Genomic DNA, 22421 nt, shown 5'->3' with positions numbered 1-22421 from the left:
TTTTTATGGCTGCATGACACTCCCTTGTTTATCCCTTCCTCAGGTGACGAACGTCTGGGTTGTTTCCACCTTTTGGCGGTTGTGAATCGTGCTGCTATAAACATTCGTGTGCAAGTGTTTGTGTGGACATGTTTTCAGTTCTCTCGGGCATATACCTTGGAATGGAACTGCTGGCTCACTCGGTAACTCTCCACTGCACTTTCTGATGAACCACCAGCCACGGGCACGGGCACAGGCTAGGGCTGGTCCGTCTCCTGACCCTGCGATGCTATGTTGAGCGTCTTCTCCGCTTTTGAGTTCTGCCTCACTGTGACTCTGCCCTGGCATTATGTAGGCACATCTGGAAACTGAAATAATACTGAAAATGTCTTACAAAGGCTGAAGAAGGCAATATTTGTTGGTCTTCAGGTTGATATCTGACATTTGTTTCTTCTCCCATAAAAGGGGGGCACCGACTCTGCTGACCACCGTTTTTGCTCTGCTCCCCTTCGAGGAAACAGAGCCGCCCTCCCCACTCCCCATCTTTGTCATCACTCGGCTTAAGACAAGAGGTTCAAGTGACACATCCTCCGGCACCAGCGCGCCTGACGAGCGTGACCTCCCTTCCCAGGGCCCATCTGGGCAGGAAGCCACGCCACAGGCAACAGAGAGGTTTGGGCAGATCTGGAGTTTATTTGCTGCAGTTCCTTGGTGCTAGTTTACAAGGCAAAAAACCAAACAAACAAACAAAAAACAATTGGAATAATTATAATTTTTTTTAAAAACCCTGTCAACAACTTTCAGTCATTTCTTTATATTCTGACAAAACTTTTTTTTTTAAAACAAATACAAAATAATCTAAAAAGAGAAAAACTATACATGGATTATTTACACCTCTGATAAATAGACTAACACTGATCCCGGTGCCTCTCTGTCTAGGTAATCTTCTTGAGAACCAGGGCCGGGGAGTCGGGTAGCCAGAGGGGCTCCCACACTGGCCCAGAGCCCCTGGGCCTTGGCTGGCACCACCCTGGTTCTCCCGCCCAGAAAGTTCAGGTTCCCGGCCTGGAACCTCTTCCATCACCCTCACGAGCTCCCGCACAAAAACGCCTGGAGCCATTCCAGGTAGGACCTACATGAAGGGGAGACCCCAGAAAGTGCCCCCACCAAGCCTCCCACCACTCCCCTTTACAGAAGCTATTTCCAGAGATGCGATCCCGCCCGGAAGGTGTCAGAGGAGCCAGGATCACACTGCCTGGGGAGGGGGGTGCTGCGATGGCCCAGCCAGCCCTGCTCGGCCTGGACTGGGCGCCGGGCCCCGGACGAGAGTCCCTGAGAGAATGGCAGGAGAGCGGCGGCCACATCTCCTTCAGGCCACATGTTAGGAGGGCGAGGCCGACTCCAGCGGGAGGCCGGTCACTCACCCCTGGCTCCCCATCCTGCCCCTGCTGCGCAGACGAAGGCCCGCTCCCCTCTGAGGGCCAGCGCGACACACAGGGCGTGGTCCAGGTGAGGGCTGGCTCTGAGGCAGAAAAGGCTGAAGCCCTAAGGTGATGGGGTCAGACCTGCTCCTTCCTCTAAAACGAGGAATGGAGTTCAGGGGCAGGAGGAAGAAAAATCAAATAAGAAACAGGTCATCCCGGAACCTTTGACGGGACTACCTTCCTCACAGTTTTGGTTATTAGGTATGCAGCTCTAGGAAAGATGGTGACTATTTTAAAGCCCGACAAGAATGAATCCTGAAAGAAAAAGAACAGCGCAGGCGGTGGGCAGACTCCCTTCTCCCCGCAGTGCTCCCCAGGCACCTGGGAGGAAAAGCATCAGCTGGAGCCAGCACTGCCCTGCAGGCCCCGAGTCTGTCCTCGCCGTGTGGCCCCCTCCACCCTCTCGCCACCCCTTCCCTTGCCCAGACGAGCCCCCAGAAGTGGGGGGAGGCGGCCCACCCGGCCTCTGCCCCTGCCTCAGGCTGACACCAGCAGCGGCAGCCCAGGGAGCTTCTTCTCCAGGGAGAAGCTTCCCGAAGCAGACGGGGCAGAATGCATCTGGACAGCTCTACTTTCTCTTTCTTTAAAAAACAAAAATATATCTTTATAGTATGTGGCTTCTCTTCCATTCCACCTCTTTTCTTAACATATAATAAGATACAGATACACGTATTTATGGTGCAGGGTTGAAGGCTTCTTCCCAGGGAATAACCGAGAGGTAAATGGTCGGCTCCAAGCTCTGCTATCAGACCTGCTGAGCGGAGACGTCCAGGGAGGTGGCCTGGCCGACAGGAGCTCTGTTCTTTTTAGAGAGAAAGGCTCAAAACCCAAGCGTGAAGGCGTCAGGCCCCCTTCCCCAGGGGTACCTGTCTACCCTTCTCCCACTTAAAAATATTAGCAAAAGCTGAAGCTAGTCTCTAGAAATTCAGGGCAATGCCTGTCAAGATGCTCCCTCTGTGCAGGAGGCACAGAGGCCAGCTGGGCCTCACTCGCCAGGCCTCACTCGTCGGGCCTCAGTCGCCGGGCACACTGGCCCCGCTGGCTGCACAGACTCAGTGTCTTTTCGTGGAGGAGACCTTCTTCTTCCGTGCGGCTAGCATCTCATAGAAAGGGTCCCTGCTGATGGCCGCCCTGCAACACAGAAAAGGGGATAAAGCAGAGGAGACTGAGGAACAGGACCAGGAGTCACAACCCCAGGCAGGGGCTTCCTAGTGGCAGCCATGCCCCAGACCCCCTCCCTGCTGGACTGTCCCTACAAAGGCCACATCATTGCATCAACCTTCACTGTGTCCACAGGTGGAGTAAAAGACAAGCTTTGAGGGAGACACGTGGTACAGGTGACAAGATAACTGTGGGGTGCTTATTGCTTGTTTCAACCAAGTAATCAATTTAAGTTTAGGAATCCTCTACGCCCTCACAGCTGTGCTCTAACTCAGAAAAACAAGTGCAGTGCTTTAGTTCTGTGATGACAATGGCGTCTGTCTGGAGTAGTGACCATCACACAACCCTGTGCATCTCCTGGCACATGGTGCATCTGGTTGGCAGTCACGGTCTGTAATGAGCAACTTCTGAGTCCCCGTGTACACCAGCTCAACAGCCAAGAGCCGTTCCTAGGCAGTCAGGGCTTGAGCGAGCGGCCAGCGGCCTGCTCTGTGTCCACAGCCTGGTGGGGAGGGAACCCGAGCAGCCCTTGAACGGACCCTGGAAACGCCAGCAAGGGCAGCGATGGCAGGCCTCAGCCACCTACTGTGCCTTTGTATTTGCCATTCTCCACTTTCAAGCAAGGTGTGATCCACATTTTGAGGTTTAATTTGCTTTTCCAGAGAAGCAGGATTCTAAGTGCCCATTGTTTCCAGGCTAGTCACAAGCCCATGTGACTGCGGAGTCTGCATTTAACCAGGTGCATGACGGCTCCTGCGAGCTGACTGAGCCCCGTCCACAGAGAGGATGTGTCCATGCAAAGCAGCAACTCAGCTCCGTGGGAGGCAGGAGCTGGACAGGGCCTGGGAAGTGTCCTGATGGACCTTGCCACACAGGCATCTGACCACTCAGGGTGGTTGGGAGGGAATCCTGCTTCCATCCTCGGGGCGTTGGGGTGAGTCCACCTCTGCTTCCTGAGTGGGCCAAGCCTCCAGGGACGCTGCCGGACACCTCCAGTCCACGTGACCGGGGGCGGGGGCAGGACACGGTGAAGCACTCGGGGCTGGAAGCTCTGCCCCGGCCTTGCACGTACGCGTGCTCCTTCTCGTGGCCGTCCTCATATGGGCCCTAGAGACACCTCGCCTGGCCCTGGGGAGGCAGCGTGGAGCAACGCCGGGAGCGGAGGCTCTCCCTCAGAGGCCACCGTTGCTGTGCTGCAGGTCTGCCTGCACAGAGACTCCATCCTGTGGAGCCAGAGCCTGGTGACTACGTGCCTGGTGCACCAGGACCAAGGTAGCTGGACACTCCTGGGAAGAGCACTGATGAGAGAAAATGTGCCTGCACCTGACCTTCAGCAATACCTTGCCAGCAACATCGTGAAGAGCTTCCATCCGATCAGGTCCCTCCTCCAGTGTCCCTGCACCAACATTTTCACTGGGAGAGGGCTGGAGCCAAGAGCGGCTGAGCTGAGCGCCACACACGGAGGAGGCCAGCTCCTGGAGTCAGGCTCGGGTCTGTGGTTCGGGACGACTGAATTCACCTCGCTGTGCCTGTGTCCTCCTCTGTCACCTGGAGACAACCGTCCTGCTGCACCCTCCTTCACGGGGCTCTGGGGAGGGTCAGGGCCGCCGAGACGTGGCACTGGAACAGTGTCTGCCCCTCCCACAAGGAGCCGAGGCCGGCTCCGGGCAGAGCCGGGAGCCGCCCCCGAGGAGGCTCTGCACTCACCTCCGCAGAGGCTGAGCCATTCCAAGGGTGACCACAAAGAGGGCTCAGTTTTCTGGCTACAGAAGTACCATGATATGAAAGACACAATATACACCTGCAGACAAAGCCTCTGTGAAAGAACGCGCTGGGGGAGCCTACGCACAACCCCGTTAGCACACGGTCTGATGCCCCAGTGACCACGCAGGACAGCACGTGGACCGAGAGGCGCAAGGGACGCAGTGACCGCGCACACACGGGAGGTCAGTACACACTAAAGTGAGCACCTCAGACTGGGGGAAATGGATTAACAAATGGTATCGGGACAATCAGCTGCTCACTTGGGAAAATAAGGTTACGTCCTTTACTTCAAACCACATGCAAAAAATACATTTCATGAGGATTAAAGGCTCAAATATATTTTTAAAATAAATTTATTTATTTATTTATTGGCTGCATTGGGTCTTTGTTGCTGCACACGGGCTTTCTCTAGTTGTGGCGAGCAGGGGCTACTCTTCATTGTGGTGCGCGGGCTCCTCATTGCAGTGCCTTCTTTTGTTGCAGAGCATGGGCTCTAGGCGCACGGGCTTCAGTAGTTGCGGCACATGGGCTGGCTCAATAGTTGTGGCTCATGGGCTCTAGAGCACTCAACAGTTGTGGTGCACGGGCTTAGTTGCTCTACGGCAGGTGGGATCTTCCTGGAGCAGAGATCGAACCCGTGTCCCCTGCATTGGCAGGCGGATTCTTAACCACTGCGCCACCTAGGAAGTCCATAAGGTCAAATATTTTTTTAAAAACATATGGTTAAAGAAAAGGGTACAGGGGACACAGGTAAGCAGCTCTCTGTGGCCACAGGTCCCCAAGGCACTGCCACTCCTCTGCCCAGAGCTCAGGGCATGTGTCCAGCACAGAGGAGCCCTGTACCTCATTATTGGTGGTGACACCAGAAACGCTGTGGCGCCTCATGGGCTCCATGGCATGTGGGAGGGCCCCTGCTGCCACCATGCCTCCGACAACCATCACCACCTGCAGCTCCCGGCGTCCAGGCAGCGTGCTGAGCATGCCCTGTGCCATCTGGTCTCACCCTCAGAGCAGCCCGCACCTCAGCGCCATCACCCAGGAGGGACAGGCAATGTCCCTGGGAGTCCTCTGGGAGTGCCCCCCCCCCCTCACCGCCCACTGCTGTGCAGTGAGAAAGCTGAGGGTCTGGGAGGAGGGCAAGCGACACCGGAAGTCAGAGCAAGAACTCAGCACGGGCTGGCCTGACTCCACACCCGTGCTCTCCCGTCCCACCTGTCTGCACTGCACAACTTTCAGAGACTCTCTGTGTGGGAATAAACAATCTGCTCCTTCCCCCACCATCACCTCTTCTCCCTCTTCAGCCATTTATTCACTATTTAACCCTGGCCCAAACACTACACTGGTTTTAGCAGAGATGCCAAAAACAACACAAAACCAGACTGTGCCCAGCCCCTCAGGAGCAGCTGCAGCCCAGGTGGGAGAAGGCCCATCACAGGGGGCGACACAGGACCTGCAGGGCCTTGGTCACCCATCAGTGCAGCCTCCCTGGCCTCCAGGGGACGTCTCGAGGCCCAGTAACGGGGACACCTAAGGAAAAGGCTGAGTCATGTCTGATAGACACGGCACCAGCAGGGAGAGTGAGAACACACTCCCAGGAGGAAGTCCCACCAAGACGGGCATGACGATGGGAAGCTGGCATGATGGCAGCCAGGACAGGGGTCACAGAAGCCCCAAGGAGGAGTGGGGAGGAGGAGATGCCATGGCGTGACAACTCCCTGTGATAAAGCTCAGTGAAACAGGCAGAGCGAGAACCAGGAGGAGACCTGGACCCAGAGATCCATGTACATCTCCCCTCCCCCAGATGCTCCGCTTCCTTACAGCTTAGCAGGGAGTGTGGGGCTCTGCCTTGCAACCCCAGATCATAGCCATGTGACTGACAAGTGTTCATTACTTACCTTCTATGGGCCTCAGTCTGCCCACCTGAAAATGGGACAACAGTGTCTCACAGAATTAAGAAATTATAAAAGGGAACAGTTACTATCTCCACTGAGCTGCCACCACGAAGATGAGACCCACTTCCTAAGACATGAAAAGGCCACCCTGGCCAGTGGCACCTGTGCCTGCAAGCCTGCTCACCTGTCCCCTCTTTGTGAAACCTAGATGTGAGCCACTCTCTTAAAAACTCTCAGTGGTCAAGAATCCAGAGACCCAGGGAAAAGTCACCTGGGAATCATAGTCAAACTGTTCGCTAAAGATTCAGCGCAGGGGGTGGGGTAGGGGAGCTGCGCGCAGAGGCGGGATAGGCAGCACACAGGATAGCTGGAGCGTAACTACCTGAGAGGCGAGGTCCCCACTTTCACCTGCCACCTACTTGATGCACTTGATCCAGTCCTCCTTCTCCTCAGGCGTCGGGGCTGAGATGCGGTACACCGTGTGGTTCCCCTCCACCACTCGCCCGTCAGCCTCTGTCTTACAGGCCTTAATCACTTGGTCTTTATTGTCGGGGATGTAAAGCTCAAAGCAGTTCTGAGAATTAAGAAAGAGAGGGAGAGAGTGACAAAGATCTAAGAAAGCTGCTGACCAAGGAAAAATGTTAATTTATTTCCCAAAAAGGAAACTTTTATTTTTTAAAAAAAAAGTTTATTTCTTTATTCTGACCTTCATAATATATAGGCAACATATTTTCCTTTGGAAAAGAGTAGCCTAGAAGTGGAATTGTGGAGAATATAGATTGTACATAAATAGGTCTTATTAGCAAAGGTATCGAGCAGATACACGTTAGCTCTACTCCTAATACACAGAAAATACAGAGAGAACTGCAGGTAACTTAGTGCCTTTTAAAGCCAAGCCAGAAATACGATACTCCAAAACGAAGGAAAAATATTTATAAGCTATCTGAAGATCATAAAATAAGATGCCCTATCATGAGAGCCTGCTGCTGCCTTTTAAGGAAGGACAATTCTATACTTCGCGTGATATTCAGTAAGTGACACTACAGAAGATCGACAGAATGAAAGAAGTTATTTACTCTCATCTTTGGCTTGAACTCTAAAAGATAATTTTAAAAGTTAGGGTAAATTAAATTATATCAAATTAGTCCTTCTGGGATTTTTTTAAGTACAGTTGACCCTTGAATAAGGCGGGGTGGGTGCCGACCTTCTGCGTAGCTAAGAATCCACGTATGACCAACAGTGGGCCTCTGTCTGCACAGCAGTGCCTCAGCATCCACAGACTCAGCCAAGCACAGGCGGCGCTCTACTTTAGGAGTTACCACTGAAAGCAACCCGCGTGTCAGGCGACGCACGCAGCCCCAACCGTGTTGTCCTAGGGTCAACTGTAAACCTTTGCAGCTTAATCCCATATTGGACAGCTGCTACGCCCATCCCTTCTGTCCCCCCAAAACATCTCACCAAAAATACTCACAGGTTTTTTGGAGTCTTCCACCTCCCGGATACTCAGGTTCTCTAATGGGATAATTCCACGGGGCTCCTTATCCTGCAGAAGAGTTGGAGAAAGGAGACCTCACTGCTCGGTTTACGAACATGTGTCCTACTACCTTCCTCATGGCGACTCGGCCCAGCTCCTGTGCTTCCCCACAACATTAAGTCCACAAATCAGCTCTAGGGCCCACGCCCTATGTTCTAAAACAACAACTGGGTCAAGAAATGTGTGGGTGTTGTCAACATAACACCTATGAATCCCTACAACAAAAAGGCCTTTGGAGGAGGAGCTTCCACAGTTGCTCTGAAAGAGTGAATGTGACAAGAGCTGTGGCTGGCCCTCCAGTGGGGAACATGGAAGCCCCTTTCACACAAAAACTATCTCGCTTCTTTGCCTGGCCCGCCTCCTCATCTTCCAAACCTCAGTTCCAGGGTCAGCAACCCGAGGAAGCCCTAGTCTCACTCTGGCTGCCCCTGTTCTGTGCCTCCAATGCCTGGAACTATCACCTGTATCATGTCACTACCTTCTCATTATCTCTAGCCCCATGTCCCCCCTGCAGACTGTAGGATCCTCAAAGAGACACTGCCTGCCTGACAACTCCACCTGGATCAAAAGGGCACCTAAACTCCTGTCCAGAACAGAACCCTGCATCTCCTCACTCCCAACTGGCCCTCCTCCAGGGCTTCCCATCTCAGCAAAGGCCACTCCCACACACGCGCTCCGACACCTGCCAGGCGTCTGAGCATCAGCCTTCCCCTCCTCTCCCTGATGTCCAGACAACCCACGGCCAAAGACTTTGTTCCAAGTTCAACAGTTTAACTGGGCTACGTCTTGGCACCAAGCTTCCTAGGACAAATGTTCCTAAAATACCACACGCACGCTTCCGATTTGCAGATTCAGGTTTCTTTCTCCTTTTCAGGGAAATAATCTTGTAACTTGTCCTCGCGCTTGCAAGGCCCGGTTATTCTGGTATTGGGATCAGCCTCATCTGTCCTCCGCACCTGTTAGCTCGGTCCGATTGTTTTAATGCTTGTCTTTCAGATACAATCTCTGTGATACAATCTCAAGCCTTTCCTCTAGGATGGTGATTAATTTCCAGCTAATCATTCCTTAAAGTTTTAACTTATTTGTTAATAAAGAAGTTATAATTCCACAATTATATAATTATAATCCTAATATATAGTTTTGGTTCTCATTTGCTTTTAGTCTGAAACTTCTGGAGCGCCAGGTATTTTGTGCTCTGGCCACGTCCAGAGTCTCAGGAGAGACGCGAGCGGAGGGAGCACCCACTTAGACACCCCTAGTCCTGACTCTCTCCGGGGGCTGCTGGTGTCTGGCATCTATTACAGCGGATGCTCACCACACACCCCCACGGACACATACCTGGAGTTTTTACCAATACTGCAGAAAGTGAGTCCTGTTTTCTACTTTTCTCATTACCCCAGTTTTTATCCCACAGCAGACCTCACGACTCCACCATCCAAAAGGGAAGAGGTAAGAATTCCTACTCGGCTGGCTTCTCCCAGACGTGGTCGGGGGAGGTCTGGGGCTCGTCACGCCTGGCCGCAGAGCCAGGGGCCTTCCACTCGGCCCTGGGTGACACCTCGGCCCCTGCTGCCAACTGTGAAGCGTGCTGCATGAGTTCTGCCCTTTCCTTATCCAGCTGCTACGTTCCCACTTCTTTCTACTAGAATCTCCCTCTTCATCAGGTAATCCTTTTTGGTCATCGCCACCTGCCATCTTAACCCCGAGGTTCCCCACTCGGCATCTTCGGAAACGTTTTCTCTGGACTCCCACTGCCTGATAACATGCTGGTGTGCTGCTGTACTGAACTCAGGGGACGCCACTATGACTGGCGTCACGAAGAACCACAAGATTCCAGAATCTCACTGCATCACCACTGAGACTGTCCCAGGACTTAGGGGTGCACTGCTTAGGTGCCCGCCTAGAGTTCATTTTAACCCAGAGACCAGCGAAAAAGAGCCAAACGAGGTTTTAAAGATGTCACCATTCTAGAAAAAAAAGGTAACACATGGGGTGAGGATGGAGGCAAAACAGAAATTTACCAAGCTGTTCACAGTGGTATTGGGGTGCAGGGTAAAAAAAAAAATCTATCTTTGTACTGTTTTAGATATTTGAAATACATTTCTCTCATATTTGAAAGGATTTTAATAACAGAAAAGCAAAGCCAGCTGCAGGACTTATGTGGCATGAGTTCAGCCCTATAACACACAAAATCCTGGTCAGCATTCCCTGGGAAATTGCTCAGTGACTGAATAACAAGCTGACACTATCATGACTCTCATTCCCCATGTGAGAAGCCACACCTCACATGACATCCGCAAGCCAAAGAACCGCAGTGTGAAACACAGCGGAAACCCACTTCACCCCCAAGTGGCAAAGGGCCAGGTGTGGACCTGCATCCTGGCTCACTCAGCTTCACACAAACACAGCCAGGACTCTCATCCCATCTTGCTCTACCTTTATTATAAAAGATACTTGTAAATCTTCGTTTTCTCAGTAGCATCTCAACTGCCCTGATTTTCTTAAGACACATTCCAGTGCTGCCAGTGGTATACAGTTTGCTCTTCTGATAACCACGGAACAGGTCTGCGGGCTCCAACCTGAGGCCACCAACCTGCCAGGCCTCCGGGGAGCTCTGTTAGAGAGAGCTTCGGAAAACGTTTTCCTGTACAATCTTTATTCTCATAGGCTCTTGTTACAAAGGGGACTTGTATGTAATACATATTTGTATTGTATGTATTGGAATTCCATTCCCATTGAATAAAAACTTTGTTTAAGTAAACGTCAATTTCTTAAAACTCCTGGTAATCTCTAACTTTCCCCATTTCGTTTCACTTTCTTATTCTCTATTACATATTTTGCCCCTTGGCTGTTTCTTCTAAATCAAGTGTTTCAGCATTTCTGCTACCACAGAATCACAATCACCTTCATCTCCCTTTCAGCAGGACCACACACTCTCTTGGCTGTGCATCCAAGTTCATTCTTCCTAGCTCGGCTCTACAGCCCATTTCTAATGCTATGTGTGATGTGCTCTGCCACTGTCTCCTGGCCGGGTGCCTGCTGTCCCAATCGAGAACTGGACATTGGCTCTGAGCTACAGTTCCTGTGGCCAGATACCCACACCATGCCCGGGCCCCAATCTTGAGATTCATCTTAGCCCTTCCATTTCATGTAAGCTCTTCTACTGGCCCAAAGATGCAGCAGGACAAATCCGACCATCTCCCCCTGCCTCCTCCAACCTTGCCTGATTAGAGCTGTTTAAACACAAGGTCTGGCCCACCTCTAGTCCCAACCAACCAGCAGGCACTCACCGTCGTGTATTCAAAGTAGTAAAGACAGTTGTCAGTCAGAATGAACCAGCGTCTTTTCCAAGTCTTTACCCTACCACCTGCAGAGCAAAGAGAGCTGTGTGTTAGACAGGAGTCAACCGGCCAGTGCAGGCTCCGGGGCTCGAAGCTCTGCCCCCAGAGAGGGTGCGGTATGAAGAAGCGGGGGCAGGGCGCCAGGAGGACACTGAGACCATGGCAGGTTTACATCAGTAACGAGACACAGAGCCAAAACAGAAGCACCTTTCACAGCGTGAAAGTCTGTGGGTACAAGCAGAGCAAGCAAGTTGGGTGGCCCCCTGGAGATGACATCAGGACAGCAGATGAGAGCACAGGCTGGGGAAGGAGCGGGACAGTGATGGACCAGAGAACTGCCAGCGGAAGCCTATGGACACTGTGGAAATGGGCGAACACAAAGAGGGGAGAGGGGCAGCCCCCTGGCCATGCTACACTGCTGGTCCACCAGCCCAGGGTTTTTATCAGAAGGGGGTGGGAGGAGGAACCGGGAACTAAGACATTTTAATCCCCTCACAATCAAACCCAGGTTTCCTGGAACATGGAACCCAAATTCCTGCGGTTTCACCTTCCACCCCACCTTCCTGATTCTAGTGCGTTTCTACACTGGCTTTTTAGGTTTCTGGGCCAGTGTCCTAAATTCCCCCAGAGTCCTGGGTGAGACAAAGCAGGAGCCCTGGATCAGGGAAGAATGCACTGGTAAGCAGAGGTCCCTATTCAATTCTGCACTTCTCACCGGAAGCTTGAAACAACAATAACTGGAGGAAGGAGGCCACGGGCCAAGTGAGCTCTCAAGGGTGGCTGTGAGCTGGTGAAGGCTCCCTTAGTCTCTTTCAATATTTCTCAATTAAAAGAAACCCCAGGGTCACGAAGTTATCTCAAGAGGATACGAAGCAAGGGAAACTGCACTATGACCTCGGTGAGTGAAGGCACGTCCTGCTCTCAATCTGATCGGGGGCAGAGCCTTTCTTCTCCTTGACTTACACCAGGTCCAGGGGAAGTTTTCTGAACAAGAGCCATATGAAAGGCCTTCACGTGGTGAGATACACACAGCATCTCACAAACACCTCCTACTGCCCTGGGCAGGATATGCTCTTTTTGCTGATTTAATCTAAAGAGAACATCACTTCTCCAATCCTCACAAAGAGAAAAGACCACAGGGTGCAAATCTAGTGACCCCAGTCATGCTTCCTCACTTGCCCCTCACCGCTCACAGCTGAGCACAGACAGGGTTTAGAGGGAGTATCTCCAGTCGCCAGGACGTGGCTGGGCGCTCACGCTAGGTCTTCTCAGAGGATCCGACTGCGGGAGCAATGCAAAGCCTGTCACAGAGACAAAGTGTCCAGCCTCACTCCTGGCAGCAATGCTAAGGACTCCTGGACTTCTGGGCCCCGTGCATGCCTCTGCTTGGGTGCCTGGACTCTGAGAGCTTAAACGACTGACTGTGAACTGCCGAGGTTCTCAACGGCACAGACCTGGGTTAGGGAAGGAGGCTGGCAGCAAGCCAGCGCGTTCTACGCCCCCCCACCCCGTGCTGGGGTCAAGCAAAGACTGACTCTCTCCCCACAGCCACTGTCAGCTTCTGTGAGCACGTGCCTCTGGCCCCTAAGGCCCTAGGGCGTGAATCAAGAAAACCATGGATGGAAATACGACATGCATGAGGAGATGGGAAAGGCTGGGCAGAAGCAAAATAAATAAGGAGGAGAAAGAAGACAAGGAAGATACTTAGAACTGAAGCCAATTTGTTATAAAAGAAAAGGAACCCCCGTCCCCCTTTCAGAGTCTGAGGAAGCGGCTCTCCTGCCTCTTGGGCCTTCATCCCCACACAGGGCTCAGCACACAGGACCCCTCAACCCATGCCCGCTGCCATGCTCCCCTCACAGGACCACCCCAGGGGCACTCAGGGCTCGGGAGGTCATGGAAGAGAGGTCAGATGCCAAAAGGAAGAAGATGGGAGGAAATCTAGGACAAAAAGCAAAGCTGGACAAATCCTCTCCCTGGTGATGAAAGCTTGGCTATTTCACGACAACCTGCTGCATTAACAAGACCCCTACCATGAAGCATCACGCGGTCCCAGGGACACAGTTCATGTTGAAAGGAAAACAGACATGAAACAAGCAGACAGACCGATGCGCGCACCTAGGACAGTCCCTGAGGAACTCACAGGACCACCTCCCAGCCCGCGGGCCTCCACCCGTAGATGTAAAGGCCAGACACTGGCTCCCCAGGAGCTGACAGGCCCCAAAACATTTTATAAATGTCAGTGTTGGGGCCGTTCTTTCCCGTGCGGCTCTGCTCAAGTGATGCCGAAGCAGACACCTGAGGGCTCCTCACCTAGAAAACATGTTTCCCCAAATCAGCAAGTGGAGAGCAGATACCAACGACATAACTAAGAGGCCAATTTGCGGGTCTGAACGATGACTCATTGAAAAAGAGGAGGGAGAAAAACAAAACAAAACATAAACAACAGAGCCGAGGTTGTAATGCCCTCCCCTAAAACACAGGAAATTAAATGGAAGAACTTCAAGAAGGGGTTTTGGGGTTTTGCCTTTTTTAACTTTACTTGGCTTCATTTTGAGTTTAAGAAACACCATTTCCCTTTTTCATGCAAAGGCAAATGTCCTACATTGTCTAATTTCATTCCTTTCCTAGTTTGCTTCTCTAATCATGGTACGTGTGCCAGAAGCACACGGCTATGGGAGCCACAACTTCCTTCTCTTCCTCCTCTCCACTTCAGAAATCTCTGAAATTCATGAGTGTCAATTTGAATCAATAATTTAGCATATGCCTGGCCAATAATTCCAAGAAAAAATTCAGTGAATATTTTGCTTTTACAAATCCACTCTTAGTGTGTTTTCTTGCACTACTGAACTCAGGGAAGTTCAAATTGTTCCACATCTGGCTACCCAGCTGTTGGGTGCACTATGCACTACTCCTACAAGGGAAACGGGAAAATCACTCCACACCCCTGATCCTGACCAGTTCCCTAGGGACTGTACAGCAAGTTAGAAGCAGCATTAACACTACCACCAGCAATTAAAAACAAAATAACCAAAAATAACAAAATAAGAAAACGCTGCAGCGATTACAGTGGCCTGGGCAGAGCGAGAGCGAGCAGGTTGAGGGGATTACATACCTCCTGGAGTTTGGGGCAAGGAAAAGGAGAGCCAAAATCATGGAAACATACAAATGAGGGAGAAAAGAAAATTAAAACAAAGAAATTAAACCCAACTCCTTAATCTTAAGGTGCACTGTATTAGTCATTCATGTCTGCCTGGGGGGGACGGGACATAAAAACAGTAACAGGGCAAACGCTGCTGTCCAGCATGTGAGTGAAGGGCTGGCCTCATCTGCCACATCCCACCTGGTAAAGGTAAGGGCTGAGGCACCACTAAAATCCTGGCCCCAAAGATGCCACAAATCTATTCTCGCCAAGCTGACATTTATTAGTATACCCAGAATCCAGAGCAAAGACAGTGAAGATTACTTTGGGGAAAATTAAATGTCTCTCTTCAGATGGCTACCCCTTTTTAAAGTGTGTGTAAAAAATGCACACACACAAGCCTGTGAGTACACATGTACATGGGCGTATACACAAGAGAACACGTTCTCATGGCTGTACGCATACACAGACATATGAGCACAGCTACAGACGGCCGGAAGGCCCGCCTCCTGTGGCACACACAAACAAAGGGGCAATTCTAAGTGTGCTACGATGAAAACACAACATGAAGGGTTTAGGAGGGTTTGGTGGAGGTTTGGGGAAAGTAATGCAATGACCTAAAAACGAGACTCACATTTAATTAAATTTTTTTCTTTTTAAAAAATATGGGATGCCTCATGAATTTACATGTCATCCTGGTGGAAGAACCAAGATAATCATCGTGCTGTTCTAATTTTAGTATCTTGGCTGTCAAAGCTAACACTTAGTATTAGCATTTAAGCAAATTTTGCTGGAGGGGGAAGCAAATCCAAACTTGGATGCACTTTTTAAATTTCCAGCAGGTTTCCTTTTAACGCCATCCACTTGGCAATAAAGATGCAGAGCAGAGTGGCTGCCTCTGGGGTAAGTAAGTTTAGAGCCTTAACGTCAAAGATTCTACTGGCTTAAAGATATATGAAATGTTGACAAATTCAAGAGACATTTAAAACTCCAATCAGTGAAGTGGTGCTTTAAGGAGAATTTATGAGTTAAGTCATTATGTATAAACACAAGGACTTAGGATATGCTTTTAAAAGGGAATACAATTCCTACTGCCATCTGAACTAGTCAGAAAATGAACATTCCATTTCAGTGCCTCCCAGATGTGTCAATAATGGCCTAGAACATAAGGACTTCTAATCTCACTGGGACCAGGAGCTGAAATGGTAGAGGATCATTCTAATGACACCTCTTGATAATGCAGGAACCCAAGCATCAAGAGGCCAACAGAAGAGACAGAGGAAAGCACTCTCTCCGTGGCCTAAAAGTTAACATCATTATGTTTGGGGGCTCTCTCTGCATTCTGAAACGGTTAATGGAATAACCACAAGTGCATATGAATGTATATAAAAACCTACTCCTCTTTTTCCTTTTGGTTACTCTGTCACTTTCATGGCAAGGCATGACCACACTTCTCAGCAATACAAGCTCACTTCTGGCAGAGGGAAGAGGAATAATTTTTAACTTCTCTGAATGAACGAAATCATTAATGTGGCTGATTCGGATTGGAAAGGAGGGGGGAAAAAAACCAGCGCCCGAGAATGAGTAAGAGTGCCGTGGATTGCGCTGCAGCCAGGGCCTTGGGTTTTGCCATGCACGCTGCCTGTGGGGAGCCAGATGCAGAAGGAAGTGATGATGCACTGGGGTGGGGGAGGCGGGAGCATCAGATACAAACTTGTGATGGGAAGTAGAGAGATGGGCACAGCTGGCCGCCCTCCCAGTGGTCAGAGGGGCTGGGAAGGGAAAAGGACCAGGTCCTCCGAGAACTGTCTTGAAACAAACCCTCCTCAATCCACCCAAGACAGGAAATGAGGAGCGCAAACACACGTGGACAAGCCTGTCCCCAGGAGTCTGTGTCCTGTGGGGCACTAGCCGTGCATTCACTTCCTTTCTGGAGGCGATCTTGTTAGAACAGTACAAATTCATACTCAAGTCTCTCCTCAGCGCCTCCTGCACCAATCCCCTTTCCCCACAGTGTATGCGTGGGTGTGTGAGCGAGCACACACATGTCCTTTCTTTCTAAGTTTCTGCGTTAGAAGCCCTAACCCAGAGGGCATCACTTACCGAGCTTCAATAGCCAGCCTTCTCGGTCTGGGTTGAAGAAAGTGTGAGTGAGGTCATTCCCATCATCTTCTGGGATTTTAAAGGGTTCGTTTTTTATGCTCTCATACAGATTCTGGATAAAAGATGACATTGCATGTCTCTGATCCTAGAAATACCTCTCCTCCCGCCCTTTCCCGTCATTCAACAAGCGTCCCTGTGCGCCAAACACTGGTGGCACAGAGAACACCTCTGCCTTTAGGAGCTCACAGAGACAAGAGAAAAAGACGCCTGATGGACAATTAAGAAAGAAAAGAGATCAGCCTGACTTCCATTCGAGCCTTCAGTTTCAGATTTATAAACCACTTTCCCCCACTGATTCCTCGCTGGACCTTACTACCAATTTCTTAATGAAATTCACATAACTGAGTGAATGGTCCGAGTAGACCCTGGATGACCGCATGTCCCCCTGGTCCCCTCCATCAGAGCTGCCCGAGCCCACGGTCTTGAAGCAAAGCCAAGCTCACCCGGAGCAGCTCCTCGGGCAGGTCTCCCCCATCGTTGATGCCGCGATTCATGGCGATGAACCTCTCCACGGTGGGCTTGTCTTTGACATTGGGGTTGTGCAGGCTGGTGTTCAACATGATGATGGCAAACGAGAGGACGTAACAAGTGTCTAAAAGAGGAAGGCAAAGTTCGACCGGAAACATCCCACCCAGAAGAACGAGAAATGCCAGCTGAGAGCAAGAATAAAAAGCAGTGCTCTTAAAAGAGAGGGGCAAAATCCACACATCTGGGTGTGCTTTCACGGAAAGGTTATACAGCGCTCACTGAAAAGAGTGAGGCATAAGAAAGGACACACAGTTTTCAAGACCTAAAAATGTTTATTTTCCCAGATTGTAAAAGAAGAACACGTACACTGTAGAAAATCAGAAAAGCACGATGTATTAAAAAAAAAAAAGAAAATATAAACTACTATAGATCCCACTACCTACTGATATTGGGACTGGCCAAAAAGTTCGTTCAGGTTTTTCCATAACATCTTACGGAAAACCCCCAACCAACTTCTTGGCCAACTCAATAACTTATTTTGCTTTCTTACATAAATGTGCCTATGTGTAATGTATCACAAATGTATCTCACAGATACAGACTGTAACACAATTAGAATTAAAACAGATACACAGTTTTGAAGTCTGCTTTTTGGCTAATCTTACTAGTGTTCTTCCATGTCAATAAAGCCTCTTTTTAAAAACATGATTTTTAATAGGTGCATACTTCATAATTCAGAGGTACCCTAACTTACATTCCCACTACCTTACTGTTAGACTTTGGACAGTTTCCAACTTTTTACTATTATAAATACTATTTACAGCAATGTTCTCAGGCAAGAACCTGAGCCCTTTTGTTTTAGAAACGACCTAGTGCCTAGAAGAGAACCTGGTGGGCGCTGCCAACCACAGGAGAGGACGCCCCTCCTGCTCACCTGTGGACTGGAACACCCCGTGGTTGCACTGACAGTAGCGCTGGGCGAACGCCTCCATCATCCGGTCAATCTTCTGGGCCTCTCCTGGCAGCCGGAAGCTCCACAGGAACTGCCTGGCAGGTGAAAACGGAGCATTATAGGACTTGGGGAGATAATTTGTTTCTCTATGAATGATTTCTGTGGGAAAGGGAGACTGGGGTGGGGGGTGGGGGTGGTGATTCAGCTTTCTGTCAAGTAACTCTGAGCAGATGCAGGCTAACCATTCCACATCATCATTCTCTCGATTGGAGGGAACGTATTCAGGAAAAAATTAAGATTTTCCTATTCAAAGGAATGGTTCTCCTCCTCAGACTGATACACAAGACTGAAATATAGATAACACTCATTTTAAAAGAACTCTAATTTCCAGAAAAAAGATGACGTAGCAGGAAAAGAGATTTCTATCAAAGCATTCACAATGGATCCCTTTAAGTCAAAGAAACCCATGGCCAAAAGATTTAATTCTGGATCATTTTCATCTATCTAAATGACAACACAAAAGATGATATTATTTATACTTTACGGCAATGAAAATGCCAAACGACAATTTCTCAAAAGGCACAGGTAACAGATTTAGCAAAAAAATTAATGTTGACTTTTTTCCTTCTAAAATGAAGGGCACACTACTTCCTATTCTAGGGCAGGCAATTAAAGGGTTTTCTAAAGTGAAATCAGGAAAGATTCAAAATGTACATATTCACCAATTTCCAAAACATTAAATGAAAGACCTGAGGAAGAGTTTTGTAAAATTTGCTTTCAATTTAATTCCCTTTAACCATCCAATTATTTCAATCATAGGCCAACAGACTATCCTTTAAGATGTTTCAAGATGCTCAGCTGCCAAGGAACAATTTCATTAAACTGCCACACAAGACAAACACATGACCAGAGACCCATCTTCCCCTCCAAGGTGCTGGCTGCGAACACACTCACCGTAAGGCCTGGACAAGGTTGAGATCGGTGAACTCATGTAGCTCCACAAACGCATGAAGAACTTGGATGTTAAACTCATCTCTAGCAAGAGAAACAAAGCAAACGGGTGGGGGCAGAGCAGAAGTCAGACACTGATGTTGAGAATCCAAGGTTGTCCCAGCCCCCAGTGAGGCCACCTCCCATGCTGAGCGCTGCGGCCCCACGGCTGGCTGGGGAGGCGGCCACCCACCTGCAGCCCTCTGCCTGCTGGCTGAGGAGTCCTTCCGCCCCCATGCACACCAGCTGCTGTTCCCCAGCACCCCTTCAGGACAAGGCTCAGAGCATCCTAGAGTTTGTTTCTCTAGGTAACTGCTGCCCACCCTTCTTTACCACAGTGTCCCTGGAGGCCTTACCTCTCCCCCAGGTAGTCACCAATGGCTGTTTTGTTGAGCCCTTCACCTTTATATAAAAACTGGGCGATGTCTTCACAAGTGTTCTTCAGCAGATCATTCTCTATTAAGAATTGGATGCCCTGGAAAGACAGCAAAGATGCCAGTGGTGCTTTAGACCCCAGGAAGGTCCAGAAAGGAGGCAAAGGGCAAAGGAAGAATGGGTGTGGGTGCTCTGGATACAGCGGAAGCATCTAGTAAGTACTTCCTAAGTTCTGCGGGAAGCAGGGCTCACAACATGAGCTGCGCTCTACCGACAGGCAGGTAAGGTGTCTCAAATGCCTCTGGGTTCCAGCTGACACCGTGGAAAACACTCACTTTACAGACTATGGGCTCCAGCTGGAGCCTTTTCACTTACCTTTTTAGGATCCATGTTGAATTTTTTCCTGCCCATGGCTACCTGTTTGTTCCTCTGCATGTTTTTCCTGTAAAACAACCACCACAGCCATTTAAGTACTCCAGGTAATCGGCAATTTTTGAAGGACTATCATGACCCCCACATGCGTCCACTGGTTTCCAGGGATTTCTGAGGTGTATCCAGGAAAGCACAGGCACACAGAAGTCTAACTATGGAAGGGCAACTGAAATCCCGACTCTGGCCCCAGACTCACTTGTTCCTTCTACTGCAGTGGGTTTCTTTTTTTAACATGATTTTTTTAACTTTATTCAGGTATAACTTACATACCATATAACATACCCATTTTGAGTGTATGCCTGTATGATGTTTAGTAAGTCTACCAAGTTGTGCAACAATCACCATCATCCAGTTTAGAGCATTTTCATCACCCCAGAAGTGTGTGCTGTGTAAGTTAATAGCTTATTACCTCAATCTGTTTGTCCATTCATCTGCTGGTAGACATTTAAAGCTAATTTTAGTTTTTGGCTATTTTAAGTAAGGGTGCTGTAGATATCCTCGTTCATGTGGCACACTCTCATTTCTCCTGAGTAAATACCCGGGAAGTAAAATGCTGGGCACAGCACGGGTATGTGGTCACATGATGAGAAACCGCCGGCCCATTTTCCCCAGCGTTTACACCACTTACTCTCACCAGCGCTTGGCAACACCAGACGCCACCTGTCTATTTAATTCCAGCCGTCCTAGTGGGTGTGAAGTAGCATCTCCTCGTGACTAATGATATTGAGCATTTTTCACGTCTATTATACATATAAAAGTGTTCAAGTTTTTGCCCATTATTTAGTTAAGCTGTCTTTTTATTAATAAGTCTTATGTATTCTTTCTATATATATTCTGGATACAAGTCCTCAAGTCCTTTTTCAAATACAGGTATTACAAGTATTTTCTCCTTGTCTGTGGCCTGCCTAGTCCCTTTTTTTGGGGGGGGGGGGGGGGGGCTGTGCCTCACAGCTTGCGGGATCTTAGTTCCCCAACCAGGGATCAAACCCATGCCCCCTGCAATGGAAGCTCAGAGTCCTAACCACTGGGCAACCAGGGAATTCCCAGCCTATTCACTTCTTTTTTTTTAATTTATTTTTTATTTTTTGGCCGCACCATGCAGCATGCAGGATCTTAGTTCCCCAACCAGGGACAGAACCTGCGCCCCCTGCATTGGAAGCATGGAGTCTTAACCACTGGACCGCCATGGAAGTCCCTATTCACTTATTTTAAGAGTACCTTTTATAAAAGCAGAAATTATAAATTCTGATGAACTCCAATTTGTCCACTTCTTTTAAGCTATAATTTTTTTTAATGGCAAGTAAGAGAGCTATAATTCAGAACTAACAATGCCAAGACTGGACGTGATGAGCTGGTCAGTTTCTGCAGGACATGCAGCTTCACTAATCCCTGATGGCCCTGCCCACACAAGTTTGAAATAACAAAATCAAACAGCCTCATGAAGCCAGACAGGGAGACTCAGGCTTAGAAAAATACAGACATGTAGTAAATTAGAAACAGCCCACTTACGACATTAAGCAGTTAAAAAACAGTCTGGGAATCCCATCCAAAATTAAACTCTCAAAGCAACTAACATTTCATGTAGTTAGAAGAAAAAAATAACCTGCAAAGACCCCTTGTCACTTTGTGCTATAATCTCATTTTTACGTCCTCTTAAGTGTTAGGGAGGTGCTAGCAAGCTGGTGATGATGCTCAGACACAACTGGGCCTTGAGCCTTCTGGAACTGCATTAGTGGCAGCCATTAAGCTTTTCCTTTACTCAAAGGGTAAAACAGAAACTCTAAAATACGAACACAGTGGAAAAGAGAGGGGAAGAAACAGTTCCTACGACAATTTAAGGGCAGTTTAAGGCTTTGGGGAACCTGCCAAGTTCTCCAGTTCAGCCTTTCCAACAATGTCAAGAGCCCTCACATTAGAAGGCCCTGCGCTGAAGGCAAAAGTATGGTTACATACATGCATGCTAGGAAAAGAGGGCAGGAAACACACTCTCTCCTTAAATATGGCACACGTGCACAATTCCAGGCTAGCGCTTGGCGATGCTACAACCACAAAACCACCCAGAAGCAGACAGACTCACCTCTCTTCTGTGGAGCCCAGGTTTTCAATTTCATTAGCTACTTCTGCTATCTCATCCTTCAGCCTCTGCAAAATACACAGCCCAAAATTACCAGGAGGAAGATACAGATAAATTAAAACCTCTGAAATCTTGCATAACTTCCTCCAACCAAAAAATAAAATAAAGCAAAATGAAATTAAATAAGACAACACCTCCCAAAATCTAAAAATTTTTGGAAAATTCATCTACTGAACAAACGTTCCTTGGGTTCCTAGCAGACAGTAACCATTCTAGGGAATACAAAGGTGAAAAAAGATACCTCCTGATCTCAAGGAGTCTACAGCCTAGGAAAGAAATTTATAATCATATACACTATGTAAAATATGTATTTTTCCACTGAAAAACGGCAACCTTGACACAGTATATCTGCAGTTCACTGAACGGGGGTGACAGAAGATTCCCAGGACAAACCACTCCCCTCAACGCCCAGGCTGCCCAGCCGGCAGGGCTTGTACTGGGCCAACACTGCCACCAAGCGGCTGGCAAAGGGAACACTGATCCCAGCTTGGCCTTTCGCCCCCTACCCCACCTAAGCAGGCCCTCAGGGTGGACTTCTGTCGCAGTGGAGGGGGCTCTGAGTGAAGACCTGATACACTTTCCCAGCATTTACCAGTGAAGTAGGAATTAAA

General features: G+C 49.2%; 1 protein-coding gene across 6 annotated transcripts in view; it reads right to left on the bottom strand.

The window, feature by feature from the left end:
• Positions 1–629: 629 nt before the first annotated feature.
• The window catches only part of CYTH1 (cytohesin 1), an 80950-nt gene continuing 59158 nt past the window's right edge, over positions 630–22421 (bottom strand). For 4 of the 6 annotated variants that reach the window (XM_057715294.1, XM_057715293.1, XM_057715298.1 and 1 more), the window contains exons 3-13: positions 21754–21818; positions 19620–19686; positions 19226–19344; positions 18834–18914; positions 17862–17974; positions 16904–17052; positions 16400–16512; positions 11105–11183; positions 7752–7823; positions 6700–6854; positions 630–2594 (exon numbers count right to left, since the gene is read on the bottom strand). In XM_057715294.1, coding sequence (XP_057571277.1) covers positions 2516–2594; positions 6700–6854; positions 7752–7823; positions 11105–11183; positions 16400–16512; positions 16904–17052; positions 17862–17974; positions 18834–18914; positions 19226–19344; positions 19620–19686; positions 21754–21818 — 1092 coding nt within the window. In that variant the 3' untranslated portion in view covers positions 630–2515. Of the gene's footprint in view, positions 2595–4725; positions 5069–6699; positions 6855–7751; positions 7824–11104; positions 11184–16399; positions 16513–16903; positions 17053–17861; positions 17975–18833; positions 18915–19225; positions 19345–19619; positions 19687–21753; positions 21819–22421 lie in introns of those variants that run through there. The other 2 variants (XM_057715292.1, XM_057715295.1) reach the window with 2 other exon arrangements.

This window comes from Hippopotamus amphibius, chromosome 17 (assembly GCF_030028045.1).
Source record: "Hippopotamus amphibius kiboko isolate mHipAmp2 chromosome 17, mHipAmp2.hap2, whole genome shotgun sequence".
NCBI classification, from domain to species: Eukaryota; Metazoa; Chordata; class Mammalia; order Artiodactyla; family Hippopotamidae; genus Hippopotamus; species Hippopotamus amphibius.
This window is presented reverse-complemented; position numbering and strand designations above follow the sequence as displayed.